This window comes from Stenella coeruleoalba (genome assembly GCF_951394435.1).
Source record: "Stenella coeruleoalba genome assembly, chromosome: 20".
NCBI lineage: Eukaryota > Metazoa > Chordata > Mammalia > Artiodactyla > Delphinidae > Stenella > Stenella coeruleoalba.
Genome location: NC_137166.1, coordinates 42991797 through 43012629, shown reverse-complemented (window position 1 = coordinate 43012629; position 20833 = coordinate 42991797). Strand labels below are relative to the sequence as shown.

The 20833-nt window shown below is 54.6% G+C and overlaps 1 protein-coding gene across 3 annotated transcripts; it reads right to left on the bottom strand.

Moving 5' to 3' along the window:
* Nucleotides 1-8737: 8737 nt before the first annotated feature.
* MAG (myelin associated glycoprotein) lies at nucleotides 8738-20439 on the bottom strand (the record flags this gene model as incomplete). 3 transcript variants are annotated; one of them, XM_079906527.1, is made up of 10 exons in its annotated part: nucleotides 8738-9103; nucleotides 10078-10177; nucleotides 11186-11282; nucleotides 11634-11921; nucleotides 16439-16699; nucleotides 17760-18017; nucleotides 18104-18221; nucleotides 18348-18400; nucleotides 19845-20213; nucleotides 20394-20439. In XM_079906527.1, 10 exons carry the CDS (start codon nucleotides 20437-20439, stop codon nucleotides 8939-8941), a joined length of 1755 nt encoding a protein of 584 aa, XP_079762653.1. In that variant the 3' UTR covers nucleotides 8738-8938. The 3 variants fall into 3 exon arrangements, with proteins under 3 accessions (XP_079762653.1, XP_079762651.1, XP_079762652.1); XM_079906525.1 differs by having other exon boundaries at nucleotides 18104-18400; XM_079906526.1 differs by having other exon boundaries at nucleotides 10084-10177; nucleotides 18104-18400.
* Nucleotides 20440-20833: the final 394 nt, after the last annotated feature.

Below are 20833 nucleotides of genomic sequence, written 5' to 3'. Positions count from 1 at the left end.
GCCTCAGCTAACAGCGCGGCCCCCAGAGACGGGCATGAGACGCTAAGGCTGCTGCTGCCGCCACCAAGAAGCCTGTGTGCGAGCACAGGTCATTCTCCACACCTCCCTTCCGGGGAGCCTGTGCAGCCCGCCACTGCCAGGGTCCCGGAATCTAGGGACAACTTCCCCGGGAGAACACATGGCGCGCCTCAGGCTGGTGCAACGTGACGCTGGCCTCTGCCGCCGCAGGCTCGCCCCGCACTCCGTACCTCTCCCTCCCCCTGGCCTGAGTGAGCCGGAGCACCCGAATCAGCAGCTCCTTTAACCCTGCCCTGTCTGAGCGAAGAACAGACGCCGTCTGGCGACCTACACGCAGAGGTGGGGCCAAACCCAAAGCTGAACCCCGGGAGCTGTGCGAACAAAGAAGAGAAAGGGAAATCTGTCCCAGCAGCCTCAGGAGCAGCAGAGTAAATCTGCACAATCAACTTGATGTACCCTGCATCTGTGGAATACCTGAATAGACAACGAATCATCCCAAATTGAGGAGGTGGACTTTGAGAGCAAGATTTATGATTTTTTCCCCTTTTCCTCTTTTTTGTGAGTGTGTATGTGTATGCTTCTGTGTGAGATTTTGTCTGTATAGCTTTGCTTTCACCATTTGTCCTAGGGTTCTATCTGTCGGTTTTTTTTTTTTTTTACTTAAAAAATTTTTTTAATAATTATTTTTTTATTTTAGTAACTTATTTTATTTTACCTTACTTTATTTTATTTTCTTTTATCCCCTTTCTTTCTTTCTTTCTTTCTTTCTTTCTTTCTTTCTTTCTTTCTTTCTTTCTTTCTACTTTTTCTCCCTTTTATTCTGAGCCGTGTGGATGAAAGGCTCTTGGTGCTGCAGCCAGGAGTCAGTGCTGTGCCTCTGAGGTGGGAGAGCCAACTTCAGGACACTGGTCCACAAGAGACCTCCCAGCTCCAAATAATATCAAGCAGCGAAAATCTCCCAGAGCTCTCCAGCTCAACACCAGCACCCAGTTTCACTCAACGACCAGCAAGCTACAGTGCTGGACACCCTATGCCAAACAACTAGCAACACAGGAACACAACCCCACCCATCAGCAGAGAGGCTGCCCAAAATCATAATAAGTCCACAGACACCCCAAAACACACCACCAGACGTGGACCTGCCCACCAGAAAGACAAGATCCAGCCTCATCCACCAGAACACAGGCACTAGTCCCCTCCACCAGGAAGCCTACACAACCCACTGAACCAACCTTAGCCACTGGGGACAGACACCAAAAACAACAGGAACTACGAACCTGCAGCCTGCAAAAAGGAGACCTCAAACACAGTAAGTTAAGCAAAATGAGAAGACAGAGAAACACACAGCGGATGAAGGAGCAAGATAAAAACCCACGAGAGCTAACAAATGAAGAGGAAATAGGCAGTCTACCTGAAAAAGAATTCAGAATAATGATAGTAAAGATGATCCAAAATCTTGGAAATAGAATAGAGAAAATGCAAGAAACATTTAACAAGGACCTAGAAGAACTAAAGATGAAACAAGCAACGATGAACAACACAATAAATGAAATTAAAAATACTCTAGAGGGCTTCCCTGGTGGCGCAGTGGTTGAGAGTCCGCCTGCCGATGCCGGGGACGCGGGTTCGTGCCCCGGTCCGGGAGGATCCTACATGCCGCAGAGCGGCTGGGCCCGTGAGCCATGGCCGCTGAGCCTGCGCGTCCGGAGCCTGTGCTCCGCAACGGGAGAGGCCACAACAGTGAGAGGCCGCGTACCGCAAAAAAAAAAAAAAAAAAAAAAAAAGATGGGCAAAATAAAAAAGAGGTGGGCAAAAAGCATGAAGAGACATTTCACTGGAGACGCTATATGGATAGAAAATAATCACATAGGGACTTCCCTGGTGGTCCAGTGGGTAAGACACTGTGCTCCCAATGCAGAGGGCCCGGGTTTGATCCCTGGTCTGTGAAGTAGATGCCACATGCATGCCGCAAGTAAGAAATCTGCATGCCTCAACAAAGATCCCGAGTGCCGCAACTAAGACCTGGCACAGCCAAAATAAATAATAATAAAATAAATAAATACAATTTAAAAAGTAATCCAATAAAAAGATGTTCAATGTCATTAACCTTTAGAGAAATGCCAGTTAAGATCACAATGAGCTATCATTCCTACACACCTATTAGACAGCTAAAATTAAAAAATAGTGGCAATAGCAAATGCTGGAAAGGATGTGTAGTAATGGAATCTTTTATACATTGCTAATGGGAATGTAATATTTTCCAGCCACTTTGAAAAACAGTCTCAAGACAGTTTCTCAAAAGGTTAAACATAGAATTCCCATCTACCTCTGTGATTCCACTCCTAGGGTATATACCCAAGAGAAATGAAAACACACCCACCCAGAAATTTGAACACAAATGTTCATAGCACATTATTTATAAAAGCCAAAAAAACGGGAACAACCGAGATGTCTATCAAGTGATGAACGAATAAAGAAGATATGGCGTGTCCATACAATGAAATATTATTTGGCAATAAAAAGAAATGAAGTACTGTAGAGATCCTGCAAAATGATGAACTTGAAAACATTAAGTGAAAGAAGCCAATCACGAAAAGTCACAAATTGTATGATTCCAGTTCTATGAAATGTCCAGGAAAAGAAAATCTGTAGAGACAGAAAGTAGATTTAATTGTTGCCTAGGGCTGGGGTAGCGGTGTCGAGAGGAAACCAGGAGTGACCGCTAATGGACTCGGGTTTCTCTTTGGGGTGATGAGATGTTCTAAAACTGACTGTGGTGATGGTGGTGCAACGCTGTGAATATACTTAAAACCATCAAAGGGTACAGTTTAAGTAGGTGGATTGCATGGCCAATTCGAAAATGGGCCAAAGACAAGAAAAGACATTCCACCGAAGAGTATACACAGATGGCGAATAAGCCTGTGAACAGGTGCTCAGCACCATTAGCCATTAGTGAAAATGCAAATCAAGACCATGCAAATCACTGCAGACCAACGAAACAGCTACAATAAAAAATAATAGCAACATCAAATGCTGGTGAGGATGCAGTGAAACTGGATCATTCGCGCATGGCTGGCGGGGATGTAAAATGGTACAGCCCCTCTGGAAAACAGTTTGTCATTTTCTTGAAAGACTAATGAAATATTCCTACCGAATGACTCAGCAATCGCACTTCCAGGCATTGATGCCCAAGAAATGAACATTTACGTCCACACCAAAGCCTGTACACGGTCGTTCATAGCAGCTTTCTTTGTAATAGCCCCAAACTGGAAACAACCTACACGTGCCTCAGTAGTTAAATGTTTCAACAATTGTGATACATCCATTCCGTGGAGTACTGTGTAGCAATGGAATGAGATAGTGAACAGGCAGCAACTTGGAAAATTCTGAAGGGCATTTTACTGAGTTAAAAAAAACCCAGTGCTAAAGAGTCATGTACCATAGGATTCCTTTTATGTAATATTCTTGAAATGACAAAATGGTAGAGATGGAGAACAGATTACTGGTTGCCAGGGGTTAGAGACAATAGAGGAAAGGGAAGTGGATGTGACTACAAGGGTGATCTTTGGGGTAATGGAATAATTCTGTATCTTCACTGCAGGGTTACATACATCTAGACGAGAGATAAAAGGACTTAGAACTATGCACAGGTTGTACTAAACATAATTATGTAACAAGTAACCATGGGAGGAAGCTCAACACAGCACACGCCAGACTCCTCTCTTCTATCTTTGTCACTTCCTGTAAGTCTATAGTTATCTCAAAAGAAAAAGTTAAAAAAAAACCCAAACCCCAGCGATCTCAATGGGGGACTCCCAGGCCAAGGGACAAGATCCCAAAAGTCTTCTGGGACCCACTGGGGACCCACAGTCCTGCTCATCACCTAGAAGGAGCGTCTGAGGCCTCTGCTGGTACAGCTCCAGGCATTGCTGATGGTTCCGCTACAGGAGGAAACTGGGCAGGGGGTTCATGGACGTGCCGTGATTTCTGGCGGCCAAGGGCTGCACGGAGGAGGAAAGGGTGGGGAAGCAGGACTCCTGAGAATGTAGCTCTGGTGCCTTCACATCTTTCCCTCCAGAGAGGTAGATGGTCTCTGTTTTGGGTCACTTGGCTGGGCTGTCCCCACCCTGCCCTGGAAGCAGTGGAGCACCACCGTGAGGCCTGGGCTGCCTCCCGCACCTAGCTGTGTGCCCCCTCTGAGCCCACTGTCCAGGCTGAAAGATGGGGATGACAGTGCCTTTCTCACAGGGTTAGTGAGGTCACACACGTGCTGCACTCAGCCGCATATGAATGACAAGCACCTGGTAAACACACCTGGGCTCAAATCCCTGTCCTGCCATCTGTCAGCTGTGACCTCCCTCAGTTTCCCGTCTAAGGATGATGCAGACATTGGCGGTTCTGACTCCCTGAGTGGGCCGTGTGCAACCGCGAGCGTGTGAAACGCTTTGCAGCGTGGCCGTCGTGAAATGAGCACTCTGTAAAAGTGAGCTGTCGTTATTACCAACAGTCCCTTGCTCTGTTTGACCAATACTCCATGGTGACATGACGTCACATACCTTTGGCTGCTCGATTCCAGGCTGAGTTTGACAGAGAGGCCCTTTGAGACAAAACAGTGGTTCCCCTCCTGCTCTCCAGCGAAGATGTTCTGGGCAGACCGAGCTCTGGGGATGGGAGGGGTGGGGGAAGGGGTCTTCTCTTCGGCTCCTGCCCTGCCCATGAGCTGAGGTTGTCACCTCCCCTCCAGGGAGCAGACGGGAACTGAGAGTGAAGAAGGTGGGGAAAGGAGGAGGCTTGGATCCTCCTGGGCAGAGTTGTGAGTCCCCCCAGACCCCTCCCCAGAGGAGGAGACTTGGAGTAGCCAGCATGGCCTGGAGCCCTTTCATTGATGGTGATAATGGAGCTGCCCACCCCAGGCACCGGTCCTCAGGACAGCGTGGGGGGCGACCAGGGATGGCTCTTCTCAGCCAGGAGCGACCCAGGATGTTGGCGGGAGGCAAGGGACAAAGTGGTCCATGTTGTCATGCCTGGTGCCTGGCCATCCTCCCTCCTGCATCGGGTGGCCCATCCCTCCCGACAGCTACAACTGTGAGACCTGCTCGCCTCTATTCCAGCGCAGCCAGACCTCTTCTCCTGCACGTGTCCCCATCCCTCTGAGTCACTCTGACTCGTCCTCAGCTTGAAATATCCCCAGGGAGGGGTCCCGTCAGCCTTGCCTGTCCTTGAACGTGCTGAGCAGAGCATGCTGTGTTCCCCACCAAACTAGTTCCCTTCGGCCTCTCCAGCATCCAAGGAAGTGGCCTTAGATCTAAGCATCTAAGTGTCTCGGACTCCTCTCTTCCTTCCCCTCCATACCAGCCAGTCCCATAAGTTCCCCCTCTAGAGGAGGTCCTGATGCTCTTTCCTCTCACATGTCCACTTCTCCTCTCTCTTGTACAAGAGCCGTGGCCTCCTGAGCCCCTTGCCTGCATCTGCTGATCCCCTGCATTCACTGTCCACACAGCTGCCAGCAGGGTCTCTGAAACCTCCGGCCCCTCCATAACGTTCCTCTGCCTATAACTCTCCAGCAGCTCCCCAGGTCACTCAGAGTAAAACCCTGAGTCCTGACTGTGACCTAAAGCCCCTCTGTGATCGGGCTCCCTTGGGCAACCGCTCTGGCTCCTACGTCCCACTCCACGCACACTGGTTTCCTTCTCATTCCATGAACATAACAAGTACGTTCCCACTCCAGGCATTTGCACCTGATCTTGGCTTTCCCTGGACCCACGTGCCTCAGAAATCGACAGAGCTCCCTCCCTCTCTTCCTTCTGGTCTCTAATCAGATGACCGCTTTCTAAGTCGGCCGCCTTGCAAGCACACTGTGTCCTTCTATCTCTCTTAGCACACTCGCTATCTGACCATGTGTTTATCTGGTCTCTGTCTATCTCTTCCACAGGATGTCAGCTCCACCGGGTCAGAGTGTGGTTCTTTTGGCCCGTGCGGCATCCCTAGAGCCCAGCACTGGCTTGGCACAGAGTAGGTGCTCAGTAACCACGTGTGGACAGAATTCTGGGGAGTCCAGGCGCTGTGGACAGAATTCTGGGGAGTCCAGGCGCTGGGCGGAGTGTGGTAGCTGAATTGTGGGTCATCACTGAACGTTAGTCCCTCCTAAGAGATGGTCTTTGTGTCAGATCACATCACTGCTTTCCAAACGTTAAAGGTTTGCCTGGGACCTTCAGGACTTTTATCCTGTCTGTGAACCACCTGAAACACTTTTATTTCATACATTTCTTTAAATCAATACACTTGATTGGTGTTTTAACTCAGTCTCATCCTAAGCTTTCGTCAAAAAACAAAAAATCATGTTTGGCGTGCTGCTTTCCTTTTGCTCTGATACAGACTAAATAAAGCATGACTATTCATGTAAAAGTCACTCCACAACCCTCCTGGGGACACCCAGCTCACCCGGGCGGCGCTCGGGCTGCACCGCGGGCAGCACAGGGTTACTCTGACTGTACGTCCCTGGTTATTGACACTCCTCTGCCTCTCAGGGTGAAGTCCTTCGGGTCATTCCTCCCAGGCCAGACCTGCTGGAGCCAGGTGCCTGTTGTTGGGGGACAGGTGTGTCAGGGCGGGGCCCCTGCACGTGTGCAGGAGCTCTGGTGGAAATGTCTAGTGTGGCTGCTGTGAAGTCCCTGCTGTTCTCTGCCACCGGCTCTGACCACTCCAGCCTTGTTTCAGCTCCTGGAACTTTGCCAAACACATTCCCACTTGGGGCCTTCGCACAGGGCGTCCCCGAGTGGCTTTCCTTCCATAGGGACGCCTCCCCGACCCCGAGACCCTAAGTCACACTTCCGTTCTAGGCTCTACCAACCTTCCCTGTGCTTCTCCTTGGGAGCAGGGGTCCCACTTTGCAGCCAGCCGTTCTGCCTAAGGTCATTTATTTAATATCCTTCTCCCTGCATGACTGCCAGCTCGGTGAGGAAAGGGCAGGCCTCAGGGTGGGGTTCCGCCCCGCTGCCCACAGCCCTGTTACCACACACCTCCCTTCCTTTCTCATGCACGTGGACAACCCACTCCAGCCGAAGCGGCCTCGTCACCTTCCTTTCCAACACAGTTCGGTTATTTCTGCCTCTACACCTTGACTTTGGCCTCTGTTGTATCCTCCGCCCTCTTCAAAAACCAGGGCAGGACCACCTTCCTCAGGAACCTCGCTGGCATCGCCCTCAGCCCTGCGGCTCTATTCTTACCACCCCCTCGGCATCTTCAGACCCACGAGCTTCCTCTGCTTCTCACTGAAACGGCAGTGACGTACAGTGGTCAGCACGTGGGCTGCAGAGCCAGGCCCCGTGGGCTTAAGTCGGGGCTGCAGCTGGGGGACCTCGAGGAAGTGATGCAGCCTCTATGCCTCGCCTCCTCCAGATTCTCAACGTCAGTGCATCAGAGTCCCCAGGAGGATTCGTCAAAACACAGACTGCTGGGCCCCAGTCCAGAGCTTTTGATTCCTGCAGTCTGGGTGGGGCCTGAGAATCTGCCTTTCTGACAAGTGCCCAGGCGAGGCTGCTACCGCTGGTGCAGGGACCCCACTTGGAGAAGCACTGTCGTAGTCGTTAGGGAAAGCAGATGGAGATGAATTCATACAAACCGGGTAGAACCACATGGCACGTAGTAAGCGCTCAACAAACACGTTAGCTGTTGATACCAGTTCATGCCAGTGAGTCCGGCCTTCTTTAAATTCAAGGAGACCTGAGTCCAGGGTCTGGCCACACTGTTTCCTGGACCTGGGACCCTGGGAAAATCACCTGGCTTCCCTGAGCCCCAGCGTCCTCATCTTCACAGGACTGTCCTGGAGGTCCCTTCCCAGGATAGCCTGAGCTTCCTAAAGGGCTTCAATACACAGCTGATGCCTGATGGATATTTCTTGAACCAAGTGAAGTTTGAAAGATTGGGACTTCCCTGGTGGTCCAGTGGTTAGGACTCTGCGCTTCCACTTGCAGGAGGCACGGGTTCGATCCCTGGTCAGGGAACTAAGATCCCACATGCCGCACAGCATGGTCAAAATAAATTAATTAATTAATTTTTTTTAAAAAAAAAAAGGAAAGGAAAAAAGATTGAAGCTGCAGAGTACAGCATGAACGTGAGGCACGGCGGTCAAACTGACACAGGCTCATGAAACACTGAGATCTGAGGCCCCCGCCGCGACCCGCAGGGCACAGGGGGGGATGTCAGTGAGTGAAGCCAGCCAGGTGTGGGACAACAGGAAATGGTGAGCAGTGTGGCAAGTCAGGAGCCAGGCCCCTCCAGAGGAAGCAGCCACCACCTCTTTCAGTGAGATGTGGCAGCGTGTAAGCGCAAGCCCGGGGCTGTCAGTCGCTCCACCTGTGGCAGGAGCAGGGGTGAGGGTTGTGATGTGAAGCCACCCAGCAGTCAAACATGACCTGCTGTGGACCGGCTGCCAGCTCGGAGTGGAAGCAACTTAAGGGCGGCTGGCCTGGGCTCAGGGCTAGGATCCCTGAGGACCCAGGGAAGGGCAAGGAGGCGGGGGGCAGGGTCCCCGAGGACGGGTCTGAAATCATCAGGATCTAGACGGGTGTTTGACTTCAGGGCATTTATTTCGTGTTCCTCCGCACAGGCCCTGGGGCCAGGTATGGGGACAAGAGACCAGGCAGGGGTAGCAATAAATAACATGGACAGACGGGCTCCCCTCCAGACAGATGAGGTTAAAGGAGGTTACAGGGGAGCCACAATGCGGAGCTGGGGCGCTGGCAGGGCGGGGACAGCTGGGAGGGAGGGGGAGGCCAGGCCCCCAGGACCTCACTGTCACCTGCCCCGTCCCTTTCCTGCCCCAGCCCCCACTACTTTGGGGAGGAAGGAAGCCCACAGCCCGTGGGGGCCAGTGAGGGTCCTGAAGGGGTGGTGGCCATCCGGGCTGCCCCCGGCTCCCTCACTTGACGCGGATTTCAGCATACTCGGCCAGCTCCTCCGTCAGGGTGTAGCTGTCCTTGGTGGGCCGTTTTCCCAGGTCCGCGTGAGAATAGCTCAGGTCCAGCTCTGGGGGCTCCCCCCGAAGGCCCAGCAGCCTCCTCTCAGATCCTAGGCGCCTCTCACTCTATGAAGGGAACCAACCCATTAGAAGGTCCTGTTCCACTCTTGACAGATGCAAAGGCTGGAGTCGCTTGCGCCTCCCAGAGCTGAGTCCTGTGTGAGGACCACCAGCCCAGCCAGCCCCACGGTCCCCAGTCCCCCTCTGGAGCTCTTGCCTGTGCCGATCCCCGCTACGCAAAACCACCTCCTCGCTGCCAAGCCTGAAAGTCGCCCACAAATGCAACGTCTCCAGGAAGCCTTCTTCAACATCGGAATTTGGGGGGGGCACTCAATTCAGTCCATAACATGCCCTTAGATTAAAGCCACCTGGCCGGGTGCCCACCTTCCCCAAGTTTTGTAAATGCCCGACTCAGTACGTTTGGGTCTGGTGTGGTCCCCCTCCTCCACCTGGGAGATCCTGCAGGTGCAACTTCGGCTTCCCTGTCACGCTTTCCATCCCTACCCCCCACCTTTGGACACACACACACACACACACACACACAGGACAGTGGCCACAGACATACAGAGGGGAGCAGCAATGGGACAGACTAGACAAGGCCAGGAGTGCTGGGCAGAGCCAGACTGAAGTGGGGACCAACCTGGACGCCTGACGGGGACGCACACACATGCACGCCAACCCCAGGGCCCAACACGGGCCCAGAGGTGGGCACACTGAGGCCCCCGGAACCTACCTCCTGGGGTGCTCATTCCAGGGTAGAGAGCTCTCTGGACTATTGGAGAAGGAAATGCAGTCATAGACGCAGGCGGGGTGGATGAGGGCTTCCCTTGGGCCCCGAGCTCCACAGCCCCCCGCCAGGCCTCGGCCTGAGCGCCCCTTCCCAGCCCAGGGCCAAGCCAGCCCTCCGCACGACCCCTGCTTCCCTTCTGCGGGGCCGGCGCCCCCTCTGCCCCTGGGTCTCCAGGCCCCCCGCCAGGCCCTCGGGGCCCCTGGCGCACAGGATCTCCAGCTAGCCCCGCACCACAGGGCTCTGGCCTCACCTCATATTTCTCCGGCGCCCCAGAGATGCGGAAGTCACTGCTGAACAGGACGGGGGGGTCGTCCCCCGCCGGGAAGCTGGGGCTCTCTGTCACGTTCTTTCTGCAGGGCAAGACGTGTCAGCTCCAGTGGGACCCCCAGGTCCCCCCACTCCCCTCTCTATCTGCAACCCCATCTACCTAAGAGTATGGCCCAAGGGACCCCAGAGCTGCTCCCACCCGCCTCTCTAAGATGGGCAGCAGGCCCTTTGGTGAGCAGCCTCTTCCTGTCCACCACTGCCCACTCCTCCTCTGCTTCACAGCTGAGGATGAGCCACCTGGGCCCTGGTGTCTGCCACTTTCAGGACCCCAGCCTGGCTGCTCCGGGCTCTCCTCATTCGCTCTGGGGCTATCCACACCCCCTTGCCGCCACGATGCGGAGCGGGGGGTTAACTCCTTGTCAGGAGAGCTGATGTGCGCACCACAAGGCAGAAAATTAACAGCGGCGCACCTGTGGCAGGTGGCTGTGGCTTGGGACTGCGGAGCGTTTTGTTTTGTCTTGTTTTGTTCTGTTTTTTTAAGATTTCTTTGATGTGGACCATTTTTAAAGTCTTTTCATTGAATTTGTTATAATATTGCTTCTGTTCTACGTCTTGGTTTTTTGGCCACGAGGCATGTGGGATCCAGCTCCCCGACCGGGGATCGAACCTGCACCCCCTGCCCTGGAAGGTGAAGTCCCAACCACTGGACCACCAGGGAAGTCCCTGAGGAGTGTTTTTGATACCACAGATATGTGTAATCATTGGGGCTTCCGGAACCAACTGTGACGGATGTTCTGGGTGCAAGCCAGGGGTACCGGCTCTCCCCATCACACCGGAGTGGCAGGAGGCCACAGCACAGGATGCGGGGCACAGGTATCGACTGGTGAGAAGTGCTCGGCCCAGGCACTGGCATGCGTGACCTGACCACGGCGGCCCACGTTAGCCGGGGCCCTCTCTCCTCCATCCAGCTGAACATTCTCAGAGCAGAATCCTCCCTCCCTTGCCCACCCCCCGCCTCCAACTGCTCTGCCCCTGCCCTGCCCTTGGAGGCCACCCCGCCCCGCCCCAGCTCAGCCCGGAAGGCTACTCACTTTCTGCGCGTCTGGGTGATGTAGCAGACGACGGCAATTAAGATGGCAAAAGCAACCACCGCTCCCACGGGCCCGATCTTGGCCCACATCAGGCGATCTGAGGAAAGAGAAGACCCAGGCGCCCTCAGGGCTGCCGGTGGGAGTGAGGACACCTGGGTTCTTAGGAGACAGGCTGGGGCAGGGGTGAGAGGGAAAATATTTACACCGCTGGCATATCCTTGCACTGACTGGCTAGCCTGAAGGCCTTTGCTGCTGGAGGGGCCAGTAAAGTACAGGCAAGCTCGGGGCAGCCTCTCCTAACTGGCTGGAAAGGGCATCTCTACCACCCGATCCGCTGCGCAGCCTGACCCATGCGCAGCCGCTGGTGATCAGCCTTGGGGAGGGGAGCTTGGATCCAAGAGGGGTCCTGTCTGTCCCTTGACGCCCAGCCCCAGGCCACACCACTCACGGGCTCCCTGGAAGGGCAGCTCCAGGCTCTTGGTGCCATAGAGGTTGTGGGAGGAGCAGATGACCCGGGGCGGGGCCTGGGCCTGGCCCCGCAGCGTGAGGATGCTGGTGAGCAGGAGGCCGCTGCGCTCCGAGTACACGAACTCGCGCTCCGTCTCGTTCACGGTCACGTTACGCGAGGGCAGCTCGAAGGCCACGGACGGCTCTGGGTTGGCTTTCACCACGCACAGGCACTGCACCGTGTCACGTGCCGCCGCACAGTGGGACTCCAGGAGGATCACGGGGGCAACTGCAGGGGCAAGACCAAGACCCCGCGGGCTAGAGACAGGGCCTCGGGGGCTCCTTGGCCGTCGCAGAGATGAGCTGCCTGTTCCCCTCTGCACTCTCTTTTACGTCCTCTCTAACTCTGCTCACCTTGTGAAACATAGATCACGGTGCTGCCTGCTCAAAGCCCCCCCCCCCAATTGCTCCCCGTGTCACTTAGAATAAAACCCCAATTCTTTGCCTTCGCCTGCAAGGCCCTGCAGGACTTAGCCACGCTCTAATCTCCTGCTGTCACCCTGGCTCATTCCCTTCCAGCCACACGAGCCTCCTTGCTTGTTTCTCATACTTGTGGAGCTTTTTCCAACAGCCGGGGCGGGGGTGGGGGGGTCTTGCGTTTCTCCCTCCGCTAGGAACACTTCCCTGACACCTGCCAAACTCACGCCCTCACTCCAGGCAGCTTCTGCGCAGACCATGTCTATTTCTCTGACCACCCCATGTAAGTTGCACCTCGCTTCAATAACTGTTCACTCGAGTTTTCTCCCCAGCACTTATCCCTACCCGGGTTATACACTGATGTGGCTGGTCTTGTATTTGCATCGAGACAGGCTCTTACTCAGTCTCCACTCTGTCCCCCACACTTAGAACATGACTTTCTTTTTTTGCCATACCACACGACATGCAGGATCTTAGTTCCCTGACCAGGGATCAAACCCAAATCCCCTGCAGTGGAAGCGCAGATTCTTAACCACTGGACCTCCAGGGAAGTCCCTAGAACATCCCTTTCACCCGGCAGGAGCTCTGGGAAGACTTACTGGATGAACTACTGCGTTCAGCCAGCTCCCCTTCCAGGCCATCCTACAGATGCCCCTACTCACTCCCTGGAGCCCCCTGCATGCTGACCCTCCCTCCCTCGCAGGATTCCCCGTGGTACCAGGTACCACCCTCCACCCAATATCATTTTGTTGAGCTTTGCTTTGCTGCCATTTAAATTACAAAAACGATACTGGTATTTTTTTTCCTTTCATTTTCCAAAATATGAAATTATAATAGAACGTTGAATGTTGCTTTTTAAACTATGTTCTCTTTCCCTCATGGAGAGTCTGGCATTCCCCTCTGCTTGCTCTAGACTGACCTCTGGTTCTCAGCCCTGAGCAAAACCCACTTCCACACGGGCAAAAGATCTTTGGCCCACCTACCCCACTTATTTTCAATTTCCAGTAAAAAAGAATATGCAGGTAACAGCGACGGAGCAGGGAGTCACATGAGCCGTGTAGTGGCAATAGGGATCATCCCATTTGGAACCTCAATGTGTACATATCTCTACGTCTAGTAAATGAACAGTTAAATATTCCAAATTCTGTTGAGGCAGACGTGCACTATGCTTGCTGTAGTACTGACAAATTAACACACCACAGAGTAAATTAGTAATGACAAACATGAACGGACAGTGATTAATTTTTTAAAAATCCTTTCATTCAATACTGCACCACTGGTACTGTTGTGACAGTGTTGCGGGAACGCTGACACCCTGTTGCATGTGCTCAGCATCTTTGCAGCATTGCCGGCAGCCTCGCGACCTATGAAACCCTGATTGACACTAGATAAGCCCCAGGTCCCACAAAGGATGGGGAGTTTGGGGTGAGACAGCTTTGGCTTGAATCTCAGCTCTGCCATCTACTGGCCGGTCGCCCCGATCAGGCCACTCAGCTTCCTGGGCCTCCGAGATGAACTTCTCATGTGTGCAAAGAGGGGTAATGGTCCTTGACTTGCCAGGGGCTACGGGACTCTGTTCTGAAGTGGGCACATGAGCTTGTTGAAAAGAAAGCTTAGGGACTTCTCTGGTGGTGCAGTGGTTAAGAATCTGCCTTCCAATGCAGGGGACATGGGATCGATCCCTGGTCTGGGAAGATCCCACGTGCCACGGAGCAGCTAAGCCCGTGCGCCACAACTATTGAGCCCGCACTCTAGAGCCCAAGAGCCACAACTACTGAAGTCTGTGCGCCTAGAGCCCGTGCTCTGCAACAAGAGAAGCCACCGCAATGAGAAGCCTGCACACAGCAACGAAGAATAGCCCCCGCTCGCCACAACTAGAGAAAGCCCGCGCGCAGCAACAAAGACCCCATGCAGCGGAAAAAAAAAAAAAAAGAAAAGAAAAGAAAAAGAAAGCTTAACATCCCATTCAGGGATCGAACCATTCCAGCAGAGGAAGCAAGTTAGCAAAGCCTTGGCAGCAGGAAGGCAGGCGGATACCCAGCCAGGAGTTCAAAGGAGAGATGAGTGGGAAGCTAAGAGGATGTCTAAGACTTACGGGGCACATGGGACATGTCGGGCACTATGGGCGCTCACCATAATTTCCTTATACTGTCATATCCGTTTTTCAGAGAAGAGAATCGGGGCTCAGCAAAGGTGAACTCACTTGTCTGGGATCACACAGCACATCTCCATCACAAGATGGAGATAGAGCTGGGATTCGGACCCAGGTCGATTCAGCTCTGTCGGGTACTGGGCACCAGTAACATTTCTGTTTCCTCCTATTAAATGGGTGAAGGGCAGTCCCTGCCCCCAATCACGTTGTTGTGAGAATGAAATAGGTCAATATGCACAAAGGGCTGAAACCAGTCTTCTAGTCATCAGTGAGGAGAGTGCCCTGCAGGTCCCACGCTGTGCTGGGACCCAACAGCCCCCCCCCCGCCCCCTCCCCGCTCAGGAGCACCCACCATCGTCAGCGAGCATGGAAGCCCCGTTGCTAGGGGACGCAGACTTTGGGGACAGAGAAGGACCTGAAGCCCGACGCCCAGAGGGTAAGCACAGCGACACAGGCCTTGGAGCCCGGTGACCGGCTTAGCAGGGGTGGGGTGGGAGGCACAGCTGCTCCTCCCCTCCGGCTGACTGAAGGCCTTGAGTACCTTGGGTACCAAGGACTGCAGGGGAGATGAAGCAGCCAGAGGTTTAAGAACTGGGTCGACAGGAGTCCAGAAGAATCCTGGCACTGGCCAGCCTTCCAGCTGCATGGCCTTGGGGAATTCTGACCTTCAGTTTCTCCTCAAAGGGGATGACGATAACACGTAGCTGCTTCAAGGGGCGACCACAAGGGCTCAGCAAAATAACACGTGCAGGGGATGCAATCCTGGCCCAGAGTAGGCCCTTAATGATCGTTTGCTGCCACCACTCTTATTATACAGGAGGGTCTGTGACTGAAAACATTCGTGAGCTGGAGATGCGTGTATGATCAGACGTTTCCACCGGATCCTCAGGGGGTTCTCTGACTCTACACCTAAGAACCCCTGGCTTGGGATATAGGTTTAACGGAGAAAAGCGTGAGGCAGAAGGGTGGGCGTGAGGCAGAAGGGTGGGCATGTAGGCGGGGTACCCGCACACCCATATGCATGATCACGTTGGATGCCGCGAGCGAGCAGAGACTGGGAAGGAAGGTGCCCAAAGAGGAAGGGTTAGCAGGGCAGTGGTGGCCATCACCTTGCCCTGGAAGATGGTACTCCAGGAATAATCTGTCTCTGCTGACTACGGCCACATGCCATATTGAATATACGGACTGTGCCCAAAACCTTCTGGCAAGCTTGTGTGGTAGGGACCATTGTAGGTGGAATCATTTGGAGACAAGTGCCAGAGGCCAGGCTGGAGCTGGGGAGGAAGCAGGGGGAATGGAACTACAAAGGTGACATTCCAGAGGGAGTTGCTGGAGGAGGGGGAGTGGAAACTGCGACTTGGGAGCTATGACCCGAGTGACGGCCGGGTGGGGGTGGGGTGTTGGCGGTGATGTCCACAGAAGGTTGGGAAGGGCTCTGGTTGGCAGTGGAACAATGGGCTTCATTCCCAAGACAGTTGGCTTTTTATATGCATCCGTCTCATCTCTCTGGCTGTACCATTATCTGTTAATACGCTTCGTGTCCTCTCGGTCCTACCCCCCACCTCCCACTGAGCCACACGGCCGTGCATGTAACAACGGCTTGATCAATGTATTCTGATGTCATAACATAGGATGAAGTCAATGGGCAGCACAGAAGAGTGGAACCAGACCACTGTATTTGAATCTCAGTTCTGCCGTTTTCTGGCTGTGTGACTTTGGGCAAGTGACATAACCTCTCAGGACCTCAGTTTCCTTCTCTGGAAACTGGAGACAGTAAGAGAACCTCCCTCATCGGATGTAACAAAAACGAAAGAGTGGGTCCCTGTACAGAGCTTCCAACATTGCTTGGTGCCTAGCGACGTTCCATAAGGGTCGGAGGTCGTGGTTATTCTTTTAGTTAATGCAAAGGGGCTGTGGCCACAGGATTCAGAAATCTCCTTGGTCACAAGCCCACACCAGGATGTGGGGATACCGTATTCTCAGGTGGGGCTTTTATTTTCTTGCTGTGGGTTCCGCTTTCCTCCCTTCCTCATCCTTATCTGACCCCTGGCTGGGATGCGTGGGTACCTCCCGGTCACCTGGGTGTCCCCCATTGAGCCGTCTACCACAGGGGTGGGTGGGCAGGAGTCAAGCCCGGCCGCCCTCCGCAGGGGCAGCGGATGCAGGGGAGTACTCACACTCCACGGATAGGTTGAAGGCGGTGGCCCTCTGACCGTACTGGTTCTCGGCCACACACCAATATTCTCCATCATCCTCGGGCACGACGGCGGGCAGCTCCAGCTGCAGCTCGCTCTCATAGATGACCGTGGCCAGAATCTGCTTCTCCTTGAAGATGGTAAGAATGGGATCCGGGTTGCTCTGTGTGGAGCACAAGATGGAGACTGTCTCCCCCTCCACGGCCACCACTGTCCCGTTCACCGTCGGCTTCCAGGGTGCATCTGGGGGGCAGGACAGGGGGCCGATGGTCAGAAGCTCCCACCCCCAAATGTGACCCCCGACGCCCTAATCAGGGCACACCAGCTCAGGATGGCTCAGGTAACCCCAGGCCTGGGCGTCTCGTTTACAAAGACAGGGGTTCTGCAGCGACAGCGCTTGTGTTTGAATCCCGGCTCTACCCCTTCCCAGCTGTGTGTGGACCCATGTCGAAACCCCTCTGGGCCCCATTTTTCTTATCTGGAAAATGGGCTTAATAATATTCCCAACCTCATAGGGGTCACTGAGAACCAACTGTGACAAGCACTGTTTTAGCCTGAACAAGGTTAGATGAAGATCCCTGCCCGTGTGGACAGATGCTGTATAAGGAAATCAAACATATAGTTGGCAAGACGGGGATAAGTGCTTTGCAGAAAAATAAAGGTGGGATGGGAAATCGGGGTAGTTGACGGTTTTCACTAGGATGGTGAGGGAGGGCTGCAGTGAGCCTAGAAGGAGGTGAGTAGGAGCCAGCCGTGGGGAGGCCCCAGGGGAAGAGTATTTCTGGAAGGCACTCAGAAACTGCTGAGTAAATGTTGGCCGGTGCTGTCATTTTTATTATCCCCAGCCCTGGGCACTTTGCCTCAATAAATATTTGTGAATGAATGAATGAATGAATGACCTCTCCTTGGCTCCTAGTTAAGAATCCTGTCTGACGGGCCCCCTCTCCCTGGGGCCCCATAATGTTCGGGGGCTGGGAGAGGCCTGGGTTCTCCTCAGCCCTCCCATCAGAACTGCAATGGGGCTTATTTTAAAATGCAGATTCCCGGAGCCAGGCCCAGCTCTACCCGCAGGAAACTGAATTTAACAGGCTTTCCTGGGTGGCAGGGATTGCCTCTGCCTCTTCCCATCTCGTCCTAGCGAGGAGAGTGGTGCAGAGTAGGTGTTCACCAGATACTCGTGGGGAAAATGAAGGAACTCCTTAACCTGCAACTTCCTCTCCATCTCCACCTCAACCACGGGCATGGTCCCGACCGCGCCCCCACTGGGCCCCCAGCTCCGCCCCGGGCAGGGGCGGCGACTCACACATGACGCTGAGCCCCACGGTGCGGTTGTCCTGGCCATAAGCGTTCTCGGCCAGGCAGGCGTAGACGCCGTCCTCCGCGGGCGTCACCTCGTCCAGTTCCAGGGACAGGCTCTCCGTCACCGCCTCCCGGAGCACCGTGCCGTCCCGCATCCAGGTCAGCAGCGGCGGCGGGTTGCTGTCGGCCCCACAGAGCAGGCTGACGTGGGAGCCCTCGATGGCCTCCACCGAGGAGTTCATCTCCACAATCACCGGGGGGTCTGCGGCACCGGAGACACAGGACGTCAGCGGGCACGTGCCGCAGACCCCGCCCCCGGCCCGCACCCCGGCCCGCACCCAAGCTCACACTTGACGTCCAGGCTGGCGTAGCCTTCGAACTGCAGGGTGGTGTTGGGGAAGGAGGCCTGGCAGCCCAGCCGGTAGCCGTTGGCCTCCCTGGTGGGCACGAAGTGCAGCAGCGACACCTGCACCCAGGTGCCCTCGTCCTCGCGGAGCCGCCCCAGCACAGCCGGCTCCCCGAGCCCCTCGTGGCCCAGCCAGCTCAGCTCCGGGTGCATCTCGGGGCAGTTGTCAGGCACCATGCAGCTGACCTCCACTTCTGTGCCTGCCACAACCTCTGGGGGGACCATGATGTTGGGGGTGTCTAAGTGAGACGGGGAGATGGAGGGTGAAGGAAGCAGCATCGGACCCCCACGTTGTCCGACTCCAGTCCTGGTACCCGCTCCCCTCCCCATCCTTGGATGCAGAATTCCCTACAACCTTCTCTCCTCCTGGGTACCCTTCACCCAGAAGCCCTCCGCAGATCCAACCGCAGATGTAATAATAACGGAAACAACAATATAGTGGTCTGAGTACTTTACTGTGTGTAACTTGCCCGTCCTTCCAGCCATGCCGAAAGTAGAAAGTGGGTAATGTTATTTTGCCCATTTTGCGGATGAGGAAACTGAGGCCACAGCGCGCATGGGGTAAAACTGAGCTTCAATTCCTGTCGCTCTGGCTTCATCGTCTGTGCTCTGGACACTACGTTATATTCCTCAAGAAACCTCTCTCCTTCCCACGTTTGCTTTGGTTTAGCTTCCACGTGCGTGCGTGCGTGCGTGCGTGTGTGCGTGCGTGTGTGCGTGCGTGCGTGTGTGTGTGTGTGTGTGTGTGTGTGTGTGTGGTGTGTCCTGGAGCTGTCTGGCTGTGCCTAGCGGCGGAAGCGGGGCCTCTCTGTGCATCAGGGCTGTAATCTGGCCCCTCATGTAGACTCAGAGCTGATGGCAAACCTGAGTCTAAGGGTTCCATGCCTCTCGGGGCCTCTCAGAAATGAGGCAGTAGACCCTACTCTAATTGCCCAAACTGGCCCGGAGCTGCATTTTATTTGACCTAAATTTAGGGTATTTTTTTAAAAAAATATCTGAATCAGCAGCTGATGCTGAAAAAACATAGAAAAATACAGTTCCCTTTGAAAATTCGGGAATTCCCTGGCGTTTCAGTGGTTGGGACTCTGTGCTTCCACTGCAGGGGGCACGGGTTCAGTCCCTAGGATCCCGCATGCCGTGTAGCACAGCCAAAACCAAAACAAAACAAACAAACAAACAAATGGAAAACTCAGAATGCTTGACAGCAATGACCCTGCCTTCTCACCCAGCACCACTTAGACGGAGCTGGGCGTCATGTACCAGGCACTGCTTCGCCCACTTGACAACTGTTCCCTCATTGAACTTTGAGTGCTGTTCTTAACCCTATTTTACAGAAGAGGAAAACAAGGCCCAGAGAAGTTAAGTAACTTGCCCTCAGTAGCCCAGCTAACATAGGAATCCAGAGGCCTGGCTCCAACCCCTGGGCCCGCTGCCTTTACCTCAGGTGTTTCTGGAAGAGTAAGACCACTGCTTTCCTCTGAGAGCCCTGCTTTGCCTGTTTCAGTCATCTGCCTGGGCCGTGTGGGCAGGGGGGGGTTGCACCCCTCCCCCCAGCCAAACCAACAAGTCCCTGGTCCTGCCAGCTAGACCTCCCTGGAAAGGTGCCAGGAGGACTTCCTGCTCCCCCTGCGCCCCCTGCATGGCCCCAGCCCCACGGCATCTGCACAGCCCCCGGGAACTCACTGATGATGTCCAGGACGCTGTGCTCGGAGAAGGTGTACTGGTTGTAGCCCCCCAGGTCCCCGCGGAAGTAGTACTTGCCGCCCAGCTCGGGGCTGAGGTTGCTGAGCAAGAGGGTGCAGTTGCGCAGGCCCAGGGCCCCCAGGAGGCGGCTGCGGCCCTGGAAGCTCTCGTGGACGACTTGGGTGCGTGACTTGAAGACCACCGGCGGGTAGTTTTTCGGGTAGGGGCTATTGAAGTACCAGACGCCGTGCACAACGGCCGGCCGCAGCTCGTCGGGGAAGTCGAAGCGGCAGGGGATGGAGACACACGTGCCCTCGAAGGCCGAGATGGACGAGGGCATCCAGGCCCCCCAGTGACCCCCGCGAGAGGCTGTGGGCAAGCAGGACCGCTGAGGCTGAGGGACATGTCCTGCCCGGATGCCCCCAATCCCCCCGCTCCCATCAGCTTCCACTGCCCTGCGGGGCGGGGGCGGGGTCCAGGGACCCACAAAATCAACCCCAGCCTGCTCAGGGGCCAAGACCCCAGGAGCCCCAGACCCCCAGGCATTACCTGAAATCATGATCCAAAACAGAGGCAGTGCCGTGAGGAATATCATTTTGTACAGCAAGTGAGCAACAGCTGGATGGGGGAGAAGAGAGGAGAGGGTTAAAGGCCAGGGGAAGTGAAAAGGGTGCTTCTAGTAAGGCTTTAGGAAGCAGCCTGTTCAGATGTTAGCCACTGCTGCTATTATTATGTATAATCACAAACACATCTATGGGCATCAACCATGAACCACCCCCAGTACTTTACGACACAGATTCATTTGATCTCTTTGAGGTAGGTGCAATTATTATCCTCATTTTGTAGCTGCGGTCCAGAGAGGTTGAGTAACTTGCCCGAGGCCACACAGCACGTAAGTGGCAGAGCTAGGATTCAAGCCCTGCCTGCCTGTCCAGGTCTGCAGATTTCACCACCAAACTGTCCTGACTCTATGTGGTAGTGACGTGCTA